We start from the raw sequence: 19392 nt of genomic DNA on the forward strand, positions 1-19392 counted from the left end.
CATAGAGGTCACCTAAGACCGTTGGAAAATAGAAATATTTACACTATGATTCATAACAGTAGTAAACAAAATAATCTTATGGTTGAGGGGTCACCACAGCACATGAGGAATGCAGCACTGGGAAGGCTTAGAACCACCGAAAGAACAACCAGTACGCAGCCATTGTTCCAGCCCCAAAGAACTTCTGCCAAGTTCCTTAATCATGAGCTTTTTCTGCCCTATTCACCCCGTGTTAACCCATGTTGATAAAAATACTTGAGAAACAGCTTAAGGGAGGAAAGACTTATTTTAGCCCACAGTTTTAGAGGTCTCAGTCCCTGGTAGAAGGGACATTGGGGAAGAACAGAGAAGCTCAGATCATAACTGCTAGGAAGCAGGATAGAAAGGGGAGGGACCAGGGATAACTTTCAAGGGCATGCCTTTGGTGACCTGTTTCCTCTATCTAGGCCCCACATCCCAAAGGTTCCAGAATGTTCCAAATAGTACCATCATCTGTGTACAAGATATTTAATACTTAAGCCTATGAGGAAATTTCACATTCAAAACACAGCATTTTACCCTTACTCTCCAAAAACTCATTACCATTTCATGATGTAAAATGCATGGGGTATATTCTAAAGAGTCTTAGTAACTAAAAAATCTTATCAGACTCATCCATGACTTTTTTTATTGCTGTGGTAAAAATACTGTGACGGGCTGGAGAGATGGCTCAGTGGTTAAGAGAATTGACTGCTCTACCAGAGGTCCTGAGTTCAAATCCCAGTAACCACATGGTGGTTCACAACTAACTGTAATAAGATCTGATGCCCTCTTCTGGTGTGTCTGAAGACAGCTACGGTGTGCTTATATATAATAAATAAATCTTAGAACAAACAACAACAACAAACCCACTGTCATCAAGGGAAATTACTTTTAAAAAATATTTAAGGAGTTCACTGTTGTAGAGAGTTAGAGTCCATGATGTCATAGGAAGGGACCGGGGCAGTACTGAGTAGCAGAGAGCTCACACCTCAAAATCAAGCATAAAGTAGGGAGCACACTGAGGGTGGAGGGAGGCTTTGAAACTGGCCCCAGTGACACCCCCAGTGACACCTCCAGTGACACAGTTCCTCCAATAATGCTACACCTCCTAATCCTTCCCAAATGATTCTGCCACCTGGACTCAGTGTTCAAACATGTAAGTCAATGAGGACCACCTTCATTTAAACCACCATAAGGAGTTGTCATATTTGTCCAGTGCTAGGGAGTAAAGTCTTTGAGACTTAAGGAAAATGCTTAGTTATGAACCCCTGCAACATAAGAAAATTTATTTTTATTCTGTGCCCTTATATCTTGGATGAAAATTTCCCCTACTGGAGAAACAGGTGGGAGAACAACGAGGCATCAGACGAGCCAAGCAGGGGAAATACGGAGGTCTATAGACCACGTCTGGCAGGGGAAATACGGAGGTCTATAGACCACGTCTGGCAGGGGAAATACGGAGGTCTATAGACCACGTCTGGCTTCTAGGAGAGCACATGGTACTGTAACGAACTCAGCATTCTGTGCACTACTGTTTCTAATCACATGGCCTCTCTCTTGGGCTGGCCCCGCAGTTTCCACAGCTCGCCTCTGCAGATACATATTCCGTACTTCTGACATCCCCCTTCCTGACGGCTCTGTGGAATCTTAGGTTTCACCTTCACAGCTTTATACGCCGTCTTCTCAGGGAGCACCTGCAGGCATCTTGACCCTGCCACATGTTTCTTGGCCTCTTGGGGTTTCTTTGAAATTCGTGCAGAAACCTCTATGATCTGATCAGTCTCGAATTCTAAATACCTACAAAATCAAGGTCAGCCATTAGCTTGAGTAGAAAGTTTGGACCCTGATTACCACAGCCCTTGAATGCCCAAGCAGATGTACACAGCGAAATGAATCCCAGGGAAACAAGTTTGTGGGCAGCCCCGTGTGAGCTGAGAATCCCAAAGGCCCTCTCAGCTCAAGGGAAAGAAAGTCTTCAAACAAGCCTTCACTAAATGAGGTCTGGCTGTCTCAATGCAAAGCAGTTGTCTTTTGCTGATGCTAATCTCTCCAGAAATTACATCTTGCATGGTTCCAACTTCATGCTGCTGTTCTGACTAAGCTGTAAGTTTTCTTAGTTTGTTGGTTTGCTTGCTTTCAACTTTCTGCTCTGCCCTTTGTTCTTAATGCGAACTGTAAACCTGTCTGTAAGCAGCTCACAGTAGCCGTGCCACAGCAATTTTACAGCCGATTAGTCTTTAAACTCACCTTCCCACAAAGTCTCAGGACATGGCTGAGTAGCCTCTCCTCCAGTTTCCAGTAGAGTCCTCACTTCTACCTGAAGCCTCTTGAGTACTGCCTTTTCCATCCATATTGCTTTCATCACTCTGGTATTCTGAGCACCTACAGAATATCCCATTAAGCTCTGCTCTCAGCATCCTAGGGCTGCCCTGAACTGTTCTTTTACTCTTCCCAAAAGCCAGTTCATAAAGCTTCTGAACCATGTGGTGATGCCACAGCAACAGCTCCATCTCCCGGATACCAGTTTTCCATGTTGATGAGACTTTCTATGGGACATATTGGCTGAGCAAGACAGCATAAGAGAAGACATTTTAATGTCGTTTCATGGTTTCAGTCCACAGTGGGGAAGATGCTGTGGAGCAAAGCAGCTTACATTTTAGAAGCCAAGAGGCAGAATAGAAAAGAGTTTCCACTTCTAAAGTTTTCAGTACTTCCCCAAACAGTACTGATAGCCAGAGATCAAGCATTAAACACATGAGCCTGTAGGAACATCACCTTATTTAAGCCATTATACGGCCCTGCAGAGGAGAGGTTATGTGACAGTTTTTCTGTGCTATTCCCAAGTTTCTATTCCTTGATGCTTCCCCCTCAGACCTAGCTGAGGGTATGGTAGATGGCCTGAGGTAGAGAACTCCATCCAAATCTCCACACGTGGGATACACACCCAGAAGCCCACCTGTTACCTGCCCTGAGCCCTACTCAAAGGTCTCCTTTGAATCTCCCTATACACTCGTCCCATCCCTCTTGATCTAACAAGAGGTTTTCAGCTGCAAACCTCCATATTCTTCACCCTGAATTCCCCAAGGAGTTCTGCTAAAATCCAGGAAGCCCTGTGCTGGGCTGGGCTAGGTGTCTAGACAACCGGATATTCATGGTATTTCTGTACTGGGAGGATTAAAAGACTATTAGGGAGAGGACATATCTCAGATTGCCCTGTTAATAGCCCAGCTCATAGAGCTGAGGCTGAGAGAAACTTGGCAGTGAAGTCCCTCATGATAACATAAAAAATGGTAAAAATCCAGAAGCCTAAGAGAGTCACTATGCCATGAACAGAAATGGATATTCTATGGTCAGACTCCAGCAATATGGTCCCAGGGAAGGCAGTAAAACAGAGTCTGTTCCTGGGAGATGGCAGGCTCATATCCTGCCATTAGGACAACTTTGGAACTTCACTGGGCTATTCATTTAGGACGGTCCTGGACCAGGAAGGAGCAGATAGCAAATCTCCCAACTACAGAGAGCTTTTAGACACATGTTGAAGAAGCCAATACATGCCTCACCTTCTTGGATAGTGGGGTCCAAGTGTCCTTGAAAAGTGGGGTTAGAATCACCCATAGATAATATGTTAGTACTGGACATCCGTTGCCCCTAGGGCCAGGTACAACAACCTCCTTCGAACAGGCAGACATGATGCTGGCTAGAGGTGTACAGACTTACTGTCCTCTAAAGAGAGGTATGGGTCATTCTGAGAGGGGCTCTGGTGCTCCTTTCTGATGCTTCTGTCCTCCAAAAGGGTCCATACCTGAGCTCCCACATCGAAATCCTCCTCTCAGGTTTGGCTCTTTGGGGATTCCTGAATTGGAGCAGGTCACTGAGGCCACCAGTTCCCCAGTGAGCAATCCACCGACCCTCTCTCTGGTCAGAGTACTTGTGGCTTGAAGGTGTCAGGAGTGACTTCGATGGGTAGGAATTTATTAAGCTTGTTGTCAAAGACCGCCATAGGGTAAGTGATTTCTAAACAATAAATCTTTGTAGGCTTGTGGTTTCTAGAGGCTAGGCAATCCATAACTGAGGGGTGGTGTCTGGCTTGGATATTCCTTTACATTATCCTACAAGAAGAAATCCTAGATCAAGAGGATGTGAGAGACTAGACTCAAAGTCCCAGGACTCTTTTAATTAAAATTAATTTGTTGGTGGAGGCTTAATCGAGTTTCAGAGGTTCCACCCTGTAACTTTATGTCATTGAAAATTATATCACAGCACTTGCTTTGGGGACACATTTAAACCGCAGAACCGCAATACTAAAAAGTCCATGAACAGTCAGGGGCTCTGGAAATGTGTAGCTTTGCCCATCTAAGATCCAGTTTGCTCTGGATCAGCTCCATCTATCTCATCCCAAAGGTGATCCCAAACTCCCCACTATCCCCAAACCATCCTCCAGACAGCTGTACCTAGAGAATCTGTTCCTTCCTATTTCCTCTGTCTCCAAAAGCAGAGGATGCTGCTGTGGAGTCATAGTATTCTCCCTGCCACTCTTCATATGGAGATGAAATTACAAGAACAGTGGACAGATCTGCACTGTGTAGGACACAGGGATCCTGGTATCTCGGTGCCAGTAGTAGACCTGCTTTTTGCCCCCTTCTGTGGACTTCTGCCTGGCCCAGGCCCTTGTCTACAGAGGTGTCCATTTTCCTATGTGACCACTAGCCTAGTGTATGCCCCACCCATTGCTTTGTAAGAGCCAGGAGGCTGGACCTGTCCTCATTTCTTATGTCCGTATTACCCAGAGAGACGTAAAGTACAGGCTTGGGAATGAATGATGAGTGGGTGAATTAATGAGTGTCACCTTGCATAGCTGAGAGTAAGAAGCAATACAGCTCTTGAGTCAGCTTTAGGCATCAGCTGATTCAGCCAAACCTCTGTCACTGCCATTGAACTTCAAACTTCTCAATGGGTATAACACCTCCATCCCCAGGGGGCTGCAAAGCTAAGAAAGAACGCCAAACACAAGATTTAAGCTAGTTTTTCTTTTTAAAAATTATAATTGGGGAGATACCAAAGATTTAGATATCCAGTTTTTTTTTTTTTTTTTTTTTTTTAAGTTAAACCATACATGCACAAATGGCTTCAACGTGAGCAAATATTGGGCCAGGTCTCATGACCTTCCCCAGGAGATGAGGGGCCTGGACAGCAGTGGGGAGAAGGAGGAGACAGCCGGGAACTAGGGCGGGGGAAAGCCAGCCTCATGACTCATCCCAGGGTCGAACTGAGGCTCCAGGTCACAGAGGGGCGGTGGAGCCCCTGGCTTGGACGCTGGCTCACTGCTTGCCAGCGCATCTCCTTTAGGGGGCGGTTTCCGGGGCGGCCCAGCTTTCCTTCAGACCTGGGGAATCCCTATCCCCAGGGTCTCTCAGTTTCAGGCTCTGGCACATCTTGGCCAATATCTTCTATCTTTCCAAGGAGCTTCAATCTCCTCCTTTTTCAGCCAAGCCCAGTTCGCTCCTGGCAGGGTTGGAACAAGTTCACAAACCTAGTGCGTGCTACTTTTTCTTTTCTTTTCTTTTTTTTTCTTTTTCTTTTTTTGATCAGAAAGAATTGTGTTCTGTGTCTACACGGTCTGTCTGGCCTTATCCTCAGGAGGATCTAAGAGGTACATGCTATTATTATCACATTTTGCAAATTAAGAAATTGAGGCACAGAGCGATCCGTGCCTTTGGCTAAAGTTTCACGTCTAATATGACTGACTCAAAAGTTCAACCTCAAGGTGTTTACCACAGACTGGGTGGGCCTCCTCCCTCCCCTTAACAGTAGAGACTGGAGCTTGGGAGCCGCCCCTCACCCCTTTCCTTGAGTCTTGGGGCTGCCGTTGTCACGACAACCAGGGACCAATAAGAAGCAAGCAGGCGGCAGGAGGCCCCGCCCCAGCCCCACCCCTCTCGGAGGGCTACTGGCTGGCTATAAGGGCAGGAGACCGAGCGGCGGGAGCCTGAGCCTGGGAGCGCGAGGCGCAGTGAGTCGTCAGAGCGTCTGGAGCAGTCGGAGCAACCATGTGCGGTGAGTGCACGGCGGCCTCCTCCTTCAGAGACTTTTATAGCCTAGGCCAGAGAGCCAGGCGCAGGGGACCTGCTAGGGGCGGCGATCGTGGGGCTTTCATTAGTCAGGCCTTCCTTTCCCCGCGCGGACCCGGAGTGAGGATTCGGGGACATGGGGGCGTGGGAAGGGTGGCGTCTAAACTCCGTGTAAGAAGAACCAAGCCGGGACCGCACAGAGCAGGGACTACGAGGCGGGTCCCAGGAAAGGAGCCCCACAACACAGAGGGTATCTCCACTCCATATACCAGGAGGGCGCTTCCTCCACTTTGCCCACAAAGGCCGCCACGAGCAAGCTCAATCATCCTGGGCGCGGAGTGGTGGTCCCGAGTCCCAGTCTGCCGCGCCCACCGAGGACAGGCGACCTCACCTGTACGGTGTCAGCAGCCCGCCCAGAGACGTCCGAACAGCTCCTGGTGCGCTCAGAAGGGTTTGCCCATCCTGCTTGCGACGCAAAACGAATCTCCTGTCTCTAGAAGGGTGGGAACTGTGGTAAAGCTTTGCTGGAACGAGCTCTTGGCGACGCGATAGATAGTGACTTTCCCGGAGACTTGGCCTAAAGCTGGACGGGGTAGCGGCGCAGCTCCGGGCGATGCCGAGGTGTCCAGCGGGCTTTAGGAGCAGAAGGGAGGCAGCCGCCCTGGGCGCACATCTGCAATTCCTTACCCTCCTGGCTGGCTGGGCCGCCTCCGCTGGCTGGCTGGCCGGGGAAAGCCGGGAACTTCTGGGACAAAAGGTCACTGTGCGCTTTTTTTTTCCTGTCTTGAGTAGGATTCAGTTACCCACTCCAGCCCCCAGCGGCTGGAGAACCTGGTGGAACTTTTGAAGCCATGAAAGGCGCCTCTCTGACTTTGCTGAAGGCTTGTGGGGTGGGGTGTGCCAGTGGGTAAGTGCAAAGCCAAGGTCTGAACAGGCCTTGTTTCATGAGCCAGGAGACCAGGGAAAATGAACCACAGAGCAAGGATTAGGCAGAAACCTTGGGGACTCAGCCTCATCCAGAGAGAGTTGGGGTCAGTTTAAATTCCTGGGTTCGCAGACAGAATCTTAGGACTCCTGGGCATCCTTTGGCAATGTAAGGTTGCCTCGGCGTTTCTGGACACAGAATGAAACAAATGTACAAGTTTTGTCAGATTCAGAGGCCCCTCAGGTTGAGTTCTTGCAGATCTTTGGCTAACAGTGACTTTAGAGCCAGACTTATGCAACATACCTCAAACTACTTGAACTGTTTGGCTTTCCTTGCTGAGCCTCTCAGATGACCCTGCATCCCCACCATCAACCACCTCAGCCTCCCAACCCTGCTTCCTCCCAGCGGCTGCCTTTCTTTTGTGTCTTCCCAAGCTCTGGAGAACTGTCTCCTCCAACCCTTTGGAAGAGATGGGGTTTGGATTATAACTAACCCGTTTCCTTTCTAGACTTTGGTGTTGATTTGCGACTGAGTTATGAGAAGTGCTTTGAGGTCACCAAAGAATGTCTAGGATGCAACAGAAGTCTTGGCCCAGCTGTGCTCCTATTCAGAACCAGAACCAAAGGAGCCAAATGTGCTGGGCTAGGAGGTCTCCTCAAGCTTCAGGGTTTTCTGAGGCCTTCCTTGCTGATGTCTGACCCAGCCCCCTGCCTTCATCCAGGAGTCCCGAAACATCCTGACTAAAGACAAAAAAATACTGTGTTTTTAGTTCTCTCTGTCTTTGCCCATGGCATCTGTCCCTGGTTCAGAGCTCACAGCCCAGCTGCCTGGAGTTGAACATACTAGTCTGGGCACTCCTGGGCTGTATGTGTTATGCACCAGATACTGGCTTTCCTTTTATGGTCTTTGCTTGCAATTTAGTGAATTTTTCAGAAAATTGATAATGGTCATGTTTTTGGCACAAGGATATAACAAATATTGAATCAGTTTCACTCTACATTTGGAGAAACTGAGGCCCAGCTGAGGCCTGGCTGAACAGGAACTTTAAGGCCATGTCTGCTGCTTTCCTTCGAAGCGGCCTCAGGTTTCAGGGATGGTGGGATGATAAGAGATGATCATGCTCTAGTGATGTCTCCATCCACAGAGAGCTGGGGCCAAACAGGAACTGACCCTCAAGCAGAACAGATGTGCTCAACAACCTTTAGCTTGTTGGGAATTAAGCCGACCCTTAAATATTGTCTTATTAGCTTCCTTCCCGGTTGCTGAGAGAAAATGTCCTGACAGAAGCAACTTAAGAGAGAAAGGGCTTACTCCAAGTCACAGTCTATCACTGTGGGGGAATCCAGGCTGCAGGAGTGTGAGGCACCCAGGTAGACTAAATCCTCAGTCATGAGCAGAGAACAGAAATGACTGAAAACATGCAGCGCTTACTGATCTGCCTTCCCTAGCAACCTGTCTTCTTCCACTCAGCACACCTAAACTAATACAATCAAACTATCTACTAAAGTGTGCCCACAGGCCAACTTAACTCCACCTTCATTGAGACTCCCTTCCCAGGTGATTCTAGAAACCCTCACAGGCACCCACGTGCAGTTTTATTGACATCAGAGTTCCCTGCATTTTGTTGACTTCCTGCCAATAGAAAGGTTGTGTCTCCCCCCAAAACCCCACCCACTTTGTGGTCCTCCTTTCCTTCCTTCTTTTGCTTTTCCTGCAGTCACCACAAATGATTGTCCGAGGAGCGGCTCTATGTTACTATACTCTGAGTTCTAAAGGTCATGTGGCTGTGTCACTCATTACTTCTAAGAAGGGACAGGTGAAGCACATGGCCATTCTGTAAGCCAGTCACCCTCCAGCCACAGGATAATCCCAGCTTGCAAAACCACACAAACGATACCAGAGACACGGGCTACACCTTGGCAGTACCAGGCCTAGTCAGGCAGACAGACAGCTTTTTGTTCGATGCACAGGGTTTAAACATTTTTTTTTTTAGTTACCAGATTACAAAATTAGGAGAGCTCATATACAGTTTTTTTTTAATCTTAAAAAGTATTAAAAAATGAGCAACCTTCAGTTCACATTTCTGAGGAGCTCTTGGATGACAGGCACCGGGTGTCTCCTGGATGCCTTGCTCACTGAAACATCACAGAGCAAGCTGCCTGTTGGCTCTCAGAAGTTTGAGACAGCATAAAGCACAACATAGAGGAACAGGGAGCTAATTGGCAAGAGGAATGAGAGAGGCCTGTGGTAGGGCCTCTAGGCTCAAGTGTGAGCTCTGCAGAGATAGGAGCTCACAGGCGTGTCGGGCTAGGGGCACATCATTCCATTCTGTGGTCACACCATCTCCTCCTCTTCCATGGCCAGTCTCCCTCTGCCTCCTTAAAAGAACACTTGTGATAACTCTTTGGGGGCTCCCAGATTATCTGGGACAGTTTGAGATCCCTTTGTTCACATCTGTACAGACTTTCTCCATATAAAGCAACCTCTACAGATTCCGTTAAATATTTAGAATCCTGGACGCTCAAGTCTTGCCCTTGAGGGCCTAATTCAGAGATTCATCAACAGGCCCCCATACACCGAGCACCCTGGTCCTAGCACTCTCAGACCAGACCCATCATGGTCAGAAGGTGAGTGAAAGATCATTTGAATACCTCCAGTTTCATGGGCATAGTGCCACATACCTAGTTGGACCAAACAGACTTGCTCATTTATTTAATGGTTAGCTGCTGGGCCATATAATAAGACATTCACAGCATCTCTTGCCCTCCACTTGGTACACACTCTGCCTGTTTATCGTGCCGTGGGTTTTATTTCTCCGGATTTGTCCAGCTTTGCACACATGCATGTGTGCACGTACACGCACAGTCTGCTTGTATAGTGTGGTCTTTGGAGAGAATTCCCCACTGTATAAGGAGAGGTTGCCTTTTCTCTTGGCTGGAGTGCAGGTCTTCTGTGTCAGTTGCTTGGTGTCCATCTTGGGTGATTAGACAAAGTAAAATCATCCATAACACTCCTTTTTTTCCTTGTGACGTTTCAGTTCATGGATTCAGAAGGAATCGACCAATGTCTTAAGAATTGGAGTTGATGAGGGTATAGGCAGGCTCTGGGGTCTGTTGCTTGGCTTAATCTCTCTGCAAACATTGCTGGTGAAAATGGGCAAAACAGAGAGATCTTGTATCCAGGGGTACACTATTGTATATTGCCTTCTGGATTGCCATTTAAAAATTAATTATGTTTATGTGTGTTGGGCATCATGCGAGTGCAGATACCCACAGAGGCCAGAAGAAGTGTGTCCACATCTCTGGAGCTAGAGTTTCAGGCAGTTGTGAACCATGGGTGTTGGGAACAGAACTTGGTCCTCTGCAAGAGCGGTACTCACTCTTACCCTCCGAGCCGTCTCTTGAGCCCCTGGTTTGTTATTTTCTATGGTATACTTATAGACAGTTTTAGGAGAGCGCACGGGAAGTCCCTGAATGAGTGTGAAAAGAGAGCACCCAGCTGTTTCCTGGAAGCCATCAGGGGCAATCACAGCACACCTGCACACACCTCTAGGACTGATGTTGACACTCACAGGAGTTGAGCTTGAGTCATTCAGAAGAACAGTATGCACTTTTAACTACTGAGCCATTTTTCCAGCCCTGTGGTAGAGCAGTTGAACTCAGCACTTTTCACATAGCAGGAGTGTCTCCATGCTGTCTGCCCCTTTCTCTGTGCCTTTCTACCTTGAGCTCTTCCATGTATTAGCCTTCCTTACCTATCCCTCTCCTACACAACTAGGGACTGCGAGTAAATTCCACGTGTTCAGTGCAAGCCAGGTATTCAGGTATCCAGAGGAAATCAGTTCCCTGATCTGATCACTGTCATTGTCTGTCACAATAGATGACACTTTTGTAAAGAGCCAGACCCGGGAGATGAGGATTGTCTCCCCCCCCCAGGGGGGGGGCATGTCCTCACTCTGAGCCTTTAGCCCCTCTGCATCTGTGACCTCCTTTGCCCCACTCTGTAAGTTTCATCCGCACATCTCACTGATTCATAGCAGTGACAAGGCCCCTGGAGCAGAGATATGTTTATGGGCTGAATTAAACTTTGCCAAATCACAGCCAGATGACACATTTGGCTTAACCATCATTTTCCTAGGCCGAAGGTCAAGAAAAAACAAAACAAAACAAAGCAAAAAACAATAAAATGGTAGAATTGCCCTGTACCCTGACTTTGACAGTCACTTCTTAAGGACCGGTCACGTGTGGTAGGAACGCACGCATTTGCATCAGTGACATCCTCGGAGTGAGAGCACGTGGCTATGTGACAAGCAGACTTTCTGAAGGAGGACACTCTGAACTGTTGTAACTACTCTGTTAAGCAGACGCTGCCATCGCTACTGTTTCCCGAGCAAGATAAGTTACCAAGGTTCAGACTTGTCGAAGCTACACGGAAAACACGGGACCCGGATGGCATCTGGGATGGGCATCTGGCCCGGGCTGTGGGCTTTGGGCCTCATCTTCTGGGTTCCTTGTTGTCACAGAGCCAATAGGAAATGGCAGGGAGAGGATGGCATGCCCCTAAGCCTGTGTTCAGTCTTTTCTAACCCTCCTGTGGCTACCAGGTAATCATGGGCTGGGAGCCACAGCGAGTCTAACTGGCTCAGTTCAGAAGGAGGTAGAGAGGCAGGAAGGGGGTGGGGCACTGGCAACTGAGACCTCAAGGGAAGGCCTGTGACATGGCTGATCCGGGGAGAGGCTTAGAACAACCCCAAAGTAGCATCTGAGAGCTGAGCAGGGGTTTGGCGAGAAACCCTCACTGGATCTGCCCTTGAGAGTCTCAGCATGACTGTTCCCACAGGGAGTCAGGTCTATGACTTCCCAAACAGTTCAAGCTTGTCAACCTTTGTCCCTTGGCCAAGATGTCCCCCTTATGATGACGTGGGAGATTTGTCTCTCTTCTTTATTTTTAACTTTACATTTACATCTGTTTTTTTTTTATGTGCATTGTGTGTGTGTGTGTGTGTGTGTGTGTGTGTGTGTGTGTGCACGTGCTTGTGTGTGGGACTCATGCGGAGGTCAGCTCTCTTCTTACACGTGAGCTCCAAGGACCAAACTCAGGTCATTAGGCCTGGTGGTCAGCAGCTTTACCAGCTGAGCCATCTTGTTGTCCTTTGAGATTGTTGGAACTGTACTATAGCTCGGTAATGGAGTGCTTACCCAGCATGCATGTGGCCCTGTGAGAGGGATAGGATTGAGGAAAGTGGGGGACAGAATAGGGACATTGGACAGGTATGATCCCACCCTTTTATTGAGCAGGGTCTTGAACACTTTTGAGCTGTGGTGGTATTCGAGGGACAGCCTGAACCCATCCCTTACAGACCTCGAGGGAAGACCCCTCTGCATGATTTGTTCATGCTCTAAAAACTGCTCTTTTCCTTTTCCTTTCATATGTCCTGGAGACTTGATTACTGAAAGCCTTGTCCTGTTCTCCGTGGAGGGGCTCTGCCTGCCCAGGTCTGCTAGCTCTGTGCACCTGTGGCTGTCTTTACCCAGCTCCAGCCAAACCTCAGGCTGTCTCTCGTTTGTGGAGGTCACAAACCAGCCTGAGCTGCTAATCTTTTATGAGTGTACATGCACTTCTTCGAAGACGTCTGGTGGGCGTGTTTCTAGAACGGCGGAAGATCTTAACCACGGCACGTGCTCGCTTTTCATGTCAGACAACCAGCAAAGCGCCTTGCGGAGAGGTTGCATGAATTGGAATGCTCCCTGCCAAACTGATCTGTGTTTAAAAACCGCATTTTGCTGTTGGTTTCTTTTGCAGACAGGGTGGTGGATTCCAAGAGGGGAATTTTGAATTGAGAAATTCCTGAGAAAGTGGCTCTTCTATTTTATGATCTTTTAAAAAAAGTAATGTGATTGACAATTAGCAGTGCACATACTACCTTACACATTTCGCTTCAGTTTTGAGCAAACTGAAGTGGCCAGGAAGATTAGCGGCACAGAGAGAGGGGCGGTGTTTTGTTAAAAGTCACTCAGATATTTCATGCTGAAAATGAGAAGGATTTATGTTTTTTGTGCAAAGACCTCAAAAGCCCTCCTTGGCAGCTCCCTCCACCATCATTCAACTCCCAAACTGTTTCAGCTGCCTGCCAAGCTCCTGGCCCTGTGTCAGCACAGCTGGTGGTCCTGAGGAGAAGGACATTTTAATATCCAGTGTGTGGAGGGGTCTAATGTGCCCCTTCTTCAGTGCCATGCAGAAACATGTGTGCTAGATGCATGAGCAGAAAGAAGTGCAGCGTGGCTGGAAGAACAGATTTTTCAGGCAAGGACGGCAGAGTTGAACCCAGAGGTCTCTGGCCCCAAAGAATCCAGCTTTCAAGACTTTTTAACTTTTTTCCAGAATTAGAGAATATATATAGATATATAAAAAGATATTTAAAAAATACCCAGGATGTAATATCTCAAAATTCACAATATCATGTATTCCACCAAGTATTAGCTAAGTATCATGTGGAAAAATAAGACCCGTGACAAGAAAAAAAACATCAATCAATCAATCAATCAAAACTGATAGAGGCACTTAATGGACTGCATTGTATGTGATCTAAACCTCTGTAGTGGTGTACGATCATTGTACATGTTAGGTCCATGAAGACAATTTTCTCGAAATATATAGGTTATTTAGACTGCGTTCACTATGTCCCCTATAACATATGCTTCTGTTTAAAATATTTTCAGAGCTGGGCATGGGGACACAATGCCTTTAATCTCACCACTCCAGGGGCTAAGAAGATGGCTTAGTAGGCATGAGGACCTGAGTTTGAGTCTTTAGCTGGGTATGGCTGTATGTGCCCATGACCCCAGCCTTGAGAAGTAGAGACAGATGAGTCCTGAGAGCTCTCTGGATAGCCAGCCTAGCTGTATGGTGAGCTTCCAGAACCCCTCTCTCAGTGCAATTAAATTAGAGAGCAAGAGGAAGATATCCAGGTCCTGCTCTCTCTCTCTCTCTCTCTCTCTCTCTCTCTCTCTCTCTCTCTCTCTCACACACACACACACACACACACACACACACACACAAAAGTGCACACACCCCTGAAGCTGTGTCTTGCCTATCAGCTAAGCCCTTACCAGCCCTGTGTGTGTAAATGTGCAGTCTGAGGTGACCACAGGAGAGGCACCCATTTCTTTTTCCTTCTTCAGCTCCCCCAGATAGAAGATTCCTTTTTATTATCGAACGTAGCAACCTCCACCTGTTATTTTTCTCCTCTTATTCAATAAAGAACTTTCACAATTTCACTTAAAAGGAAGAACTGTCATTTGCAGCCATTACTACTCTTGTACTTTGGGCCGTTTTTAAATAAGACAGACGTTACTTAAACACAACTGTGACCCTGGAATTCCAATTATCACCTGAGCCTGTGGTGTTCTGATAGCTGATGCTCTGATCTCATTCTGATAATGCATACAGCTTCTAGACGAGTGGGCAGTTATACTGCATGGATCTCTGAACGAGGGGGGATGTGCACATCCTAACTGTGAGCATATTTTCTTATGTTAGAGGATGTACAATGTTAAACTTATGAATTATTTATTTGTTTATCAAAAATGACTTTGATACTAGTTATTACTTTTAGGTCAAGGCTGGAAGATGGTAGCTGAAACCTCAGAATTCAAATTCTCAGATAGGAAGACTTATTGAGTGGCTTCACTTTATATGACCGACCCAGATACTTACATGGTCTTTCATTGACCAGACTTTTAGCCATACAACCCAGGGAACGTTCTCATTCACTGAAAAGTTAGTATGAGCAAAGGCTCACCTAACATAGACTATGGCAGTGATCATACAGTCAAAGTAAGACTGAAGCCCTTGGAAATGTACTTTTTAAAATAGAATTTTCATCTATTAATATCCCAAGAAAGCTATTAAAATTTTCATTTTGACATTGAAAGAAAACTATCTGTAAGTAAATAATGTAACAAAAATACACCTGAGAGCCAGATGTAGTTTTGTTTGAAGTGTGGGGAAGAAAGTATGAGCTGCTAAGGAAAGACCCAAACTCCACACACAGCCTCTCTCTCTCCTGCAACCTGAAGTCAGCAAGAAAAAAAAAAAAAAAAAAAGCTGAGTGTCAAAATTGCCCTTGGCCACTTTAAAAAGAAAGTCATGTGAAACTGCTCAGAAAGTACACTGAACGTGTTTTTTAAATTGTGTGTGTGTGTGTGTGTGTGTGTGTGTGTGTGTGCCTTTATGTGTATATACACATGAGTGTAGTTACCCTTGGAGACCAGAAGAGGGCATCAGATCCCCTTGGAGCTGGAGCTATTAGTAATTGCAAATTGCTGTGCGCCACCTAATGTGGCTCTGGGAACTACTCTGATCCCCACAAAAGACCTAAAGCAGAGAGAGGCCTTCTTCATCTTTCCACCATGGAGAAAAGGCACAAATGAATATATTAAATCAAGCCAAACTGAAGCAACTTGGTTTGCTGGCCTACTTTAACAAGGCTTTCCCAAGAGATGGGTCTATTCTGGCTGCTGTTGAAGACGACTTTTACATTAACTCCTTGGAGCAGAGTGCTTGCCTTGAATGCATGAAGCCCTTGTCTTTTTTATTTTATTTATTTTTCTTGTCTACTTGACATACAGTGAATCATTGGGAAGAGGGGATGCTAATTAAGATGTCTCCATCAGATTGGGCAGAGACATAAATCCATGCCTGATTTTTTTTCCTAGAAGCAGACAGACGTGAATGACAGATGAAATGCAAAATCGAACGCTTCTGAGGGTATGACCCTCAGCCAATGAGGGAAGAGAAGGAAGGACCTGCAGTCAGGACGATGAAGTGCTGAGCACTCCTTTATTTCTCCCTAGTCTCTGGTGGTGGCACCTAGCCTTGCTTTGGTTTATTGGCTCCTCACATCCGCAAGTGATGGCAGAGAAATCCTCTGCTGTGAAACTGCAAGGTCAAAGGTCATGGTAGAGGGTTCAGGTGGACTTCTGCCACAGAGAGAAGGGCTGACAGACTACAGCTCTTGCAGAGGACTAGAGGGATAGCCAGCCTTTCCTCTGCAAGGAGCCTGGGGGCTAAGGAGCCTGGGGCTGAGGAGCTTGGGGCTAAAGAGCCTCCTTTTGTCTGGTGGTGTTTTTTATTGTTGTTGTTTGTTTTACATTGTTTTCTATACAGGGCACTGCTATTCCCTTAAGATGACATTTTGTCTTCTCTTTGGGCAGGAATCTTTGCCTATATGAACTACAGAGTTCCCAAAACAAGGAAGGAGATTTTTGAAACCCTTATCAAGGGCTTGCAGCGGCTGGAGTACCGTGGCTATGACTCAGCAGGTGGGTCTCTGAGACACCCCACAATGACTGCCTCCCTCACTTCTAGTCTTTGTAGAGAGACCTTCTACAGCCTGGGCACCTTCCTGACACTTTTTAACATTCCTTTAATAATGTAACTGACCTTTTCCTTCTGAAGGACTACACTTCCCTTGTGGACAATGGAAGTCATTTCTGCCCCTTTAAAGTGTCACATCCCATCTTCCGTAGGCATTTTGGCCATCTGTACACTGACAAAAGTACCTCCTTGTCACGAATAAACAGGTCCTGCCTAAGGTCAGACCAGACCTCTTTCTTTCCCCTTTCAACTCTCTACAGCTGCCTTTAATCATCTAACAATAGCCACGCTTGCTCATCAAAGAAGTTTCAAAACTGTAGAAAAATGGAGAAAACATTGTCTTTAACTGTAGAAAAGAAAACACAAGGGTTAAAAAGAAAAGTCTCCTAACAAAATCTACATCAGGTACTGCTTCATCAAAGTTGATCAAAGACACAAAGTTTCAATCTTGCCAGATGAATGAGTTCTAAAGAAAGGGCAGCTCAGAGTGGATGGTTAACTTTAGAGTACTCCTAAGGGGGGGGGGGGGGAGGGCTCATTTTAAATGTGCATACACACAATAGCCACACAATAGCTTTGATGGAGGGGAGGGGTCTGCAGGGAACTTGGGCGAAGAAGTTGAGGGTTTGGATTTTCGGGTATTTCCCTGTTTCAAAGACCACTAAGTTGGATACATTAAATATATATTTGTAGCTTTCTGCCTGCCCATCACGCCTCAGTAAATTCCCCTTCAGCAGTTTCTTGGCACCCCTACTCCAGTTGCTAGTGTACACTGGTACCATCTGGGTTGAGAATGGAGTTTTTGTAAATAGGCTTTTTCTCCTAACCCCATCACCTTGCAATTTTGTAACATTTAACTAGTTAGGATGTTAAAGTTTGAGCTAGTTTTGCTGGATGGTGGTGGGAATGGTGGAGCTGGTGGATCTCCTAGTTCAAGGTCAACCTGGTTTACAGAACCTTTTCCGGGTCAAACAGGGTTACAGAACCTGTCTTCAAAACAAAAAACAAAACAAAAGGGTTGAATCCAGGGCCTTCTACACACTCTGCTTGGTGTCACACGCTCAGCCTTGTGGTTTTATAGTCTTCACTTTTCTTAGAGGTTCCACTTTCCAAAGCCCCTCCTAACTCACCTTTCCAGTCCTCATAGGATAGCTGTGTCAGGATTCAAGAGCAAAACGTTTAATTAAGCTTGCAGAGCCAAGGAGCTAGGTGATCTGTCCTGGTAAATTCTTAACGGAGGGCAAATCCAGAAAGGGTTTACAGGCATGCTAATGGGGGGAGGTGGCAGCTATGAGGTTACATTGCAAAGAGCACTGCAGGCTAAGTGTCCTGCCATTAATGGCAGGCGTGGCAGCCCATCCCTGACAGCCAAGCCCCTTGGTCCCAGTTACTTTGAAATTGACACTTTAGGGGTTTGTCTTTCAAAATAAATATCCTCAAAACTAGATTGTTCTTTTTGATTATGCTAAAGAAATATGGTGATGGCTAGTGGTGTGTGTGTCTTAGTATGCGTGAAGTCCTAGGTTAGATTCCCTGAATGCACTTACTGCAACGGGCTGCAATCCTAGGTGGTGTATTCCGCCACTGGTAAGGGTGAGGGAGCCCCCCCCCTTACCAACCCCCTGGGATGCTCTAGGCCCTTCCATAAAGTAGCACATTTGTATCTGATCTGTTTGCATGTCCTCACAGATACATTTCATCATCCTTAGATTATTTATTTCTACCTAATGCAGGGTAAATGTAATGTGAGTATTTCTTGCAATGCTTTATCTCTGAGAGAATGATGGGGGACAATTTTGCCCTTGTTCAGTACAGATGGGAGTTATTTGTTGGGGAGTTATGTGTTTTATACACCTGTGTATGTGTGATTGCACATCTGCACATCTGCATGGAGGCCAGGGGTCCATTTAATTTTTGAGACAATGTTTTTTATTGACTTGGAACTTGGGAGAGTGGCCTGTGGGTTCCCAGGATCAACCTGTCTCTACCTCCCCAGCCTTGGCACTACACGCACACGTCACTATGCCTGGCTTTTTATAGAAAGTGTATTCTGGAGGTCGAACTCGGGTCCAACTGATCTATCCCTGTAGCCCTCTAGGTCATTTTCAAGACTTCTGATCATCTCTTGGTTGGTCATAAATGTGAAGCCTCAGACAAAGATATCAAACTGCATATTTTGGTGACTTCAACAAGAGAAATAATGTTTATGTTCTCAATTTTATGAAGTTGTAAAATAAGAACACTGCTCTCCCATGATGGAAATGTGAACGGTGGTGCCTCTTTGGAGTAGTGAAATTGATGGGAAGACACAGGGCTATTGTTTAGTATTTCTGTGGGTCATGCTGGTACAGGCATCAGAACTTGGTGTTCTCTGTCCACTGTAGGTGTGGCCATTGACGGGAACAACCATGAAGTCAAAGAAAGACACATCCATCTTGTGAAGAAAAAGGGGAAAGTGAAGGCTCTGGATGAAGAACTTTACAGTAAGTAGAAAGTGTCCTGTGTCAGAGTGATGGTTGGGGCGTAGGCCCTCAAAAATACATTATCGCCTCGCTCTAGACTGAAAACGTGTTAATGCATCTACAGGTGGATGATTATAAGGAGTGTTAAGGCCGAGTTGTAAGACTGTCTCGCAAAGTGTAGGAGGTTTTATTTTAAGCATGTGCAGATGAAAACCTATGTTCATAGTTATGTTTATTTTAGTCATTCTGACATATAATACTGCTTTTCTAATTATATTAGAGATACATCATTTTCTTTCTGAAGTCAACTTATCTTGATTAGGAAATAGGGTGAGGTATAGTGGCCCAAGCCTGGAATCCTGGCACTTGGGAGGCTGAGACTAGTCTAAGGCCAGTTTGGTTTATGTAGTGAGTTCCAGGGCCACACTGGCAATAATCCATCTCAAAGGGGAAAGAAGGGGTTAGTTACTGATAAACACTAAGTAAGACTCAACATAGGTAGTGCCCTGGTGCTTCAGATCCCTGGGGTGCCATGTGT

General features: G+C 46.4%; 1 protein-coding gene and 1 pseudogene across 2 annotated transcripts in view; one reads left to right on the top strand and one right to left on the bottom strand.

Moving 5' to 3' along the window:
* LOC308426278 (large ribosomal subunit protein uL30-like) overlaps positions 1-4021 on the bottom strand; it is a 52412-nt pseudogene extending 48391 nt beyond the window's left edge. The window contains exons 1-3 of the transcript in view: positions 3950-4021; positions 2543-2583; positions 1633-1818 (exon numbers count right to left, since the gene is read on the bottom strand). The product of the transcript in view is annotated as a large ribosomal subunit protein uL30-like (transcript). The remainder of the gene's footprint in view (positions 1-1632; positions 1819-2542; positions 2584-3949) is intronic.
* A 1991-nt stretch (positions 4022-6012) lies between these two features.
* Positions 6013-19392, top strand: part of GFPT2 (glutamine-fructose-6-phosphate transaminase 2) — a 42461-nt gene continuing 29081 nt past the window's right edge. Inside the window, exons 1-3 of the mRNA XM_080924197.1 lie at positions 6013-6075; positions 16230-16337; positions 18777-18875. Of these exons, the coding sequence (XP_080780323.1) occupies positions 6069-6075; positions 16230-16337; positions 18777-18875 (214 nt within the window). The 5' untranslated portion in view covers positions 6013-6068. The remainder of the gene's footprint in view (positions 6076-16229; positions 16338-18776; positions 18876-19392) is intronic.

Source organism: Micromys minutus (assembly GCF_963924665.1).
Source record: "Micromys minutus genome assembly, chromosome: 10".
In the NCBI taxonomy this organism is placed as follows: domain Eukaryota; kingdom Metazoa; phylum Chordata; class Mammalia; order Rodentia; family Muridae; genus Micromys; species Micromys minutus.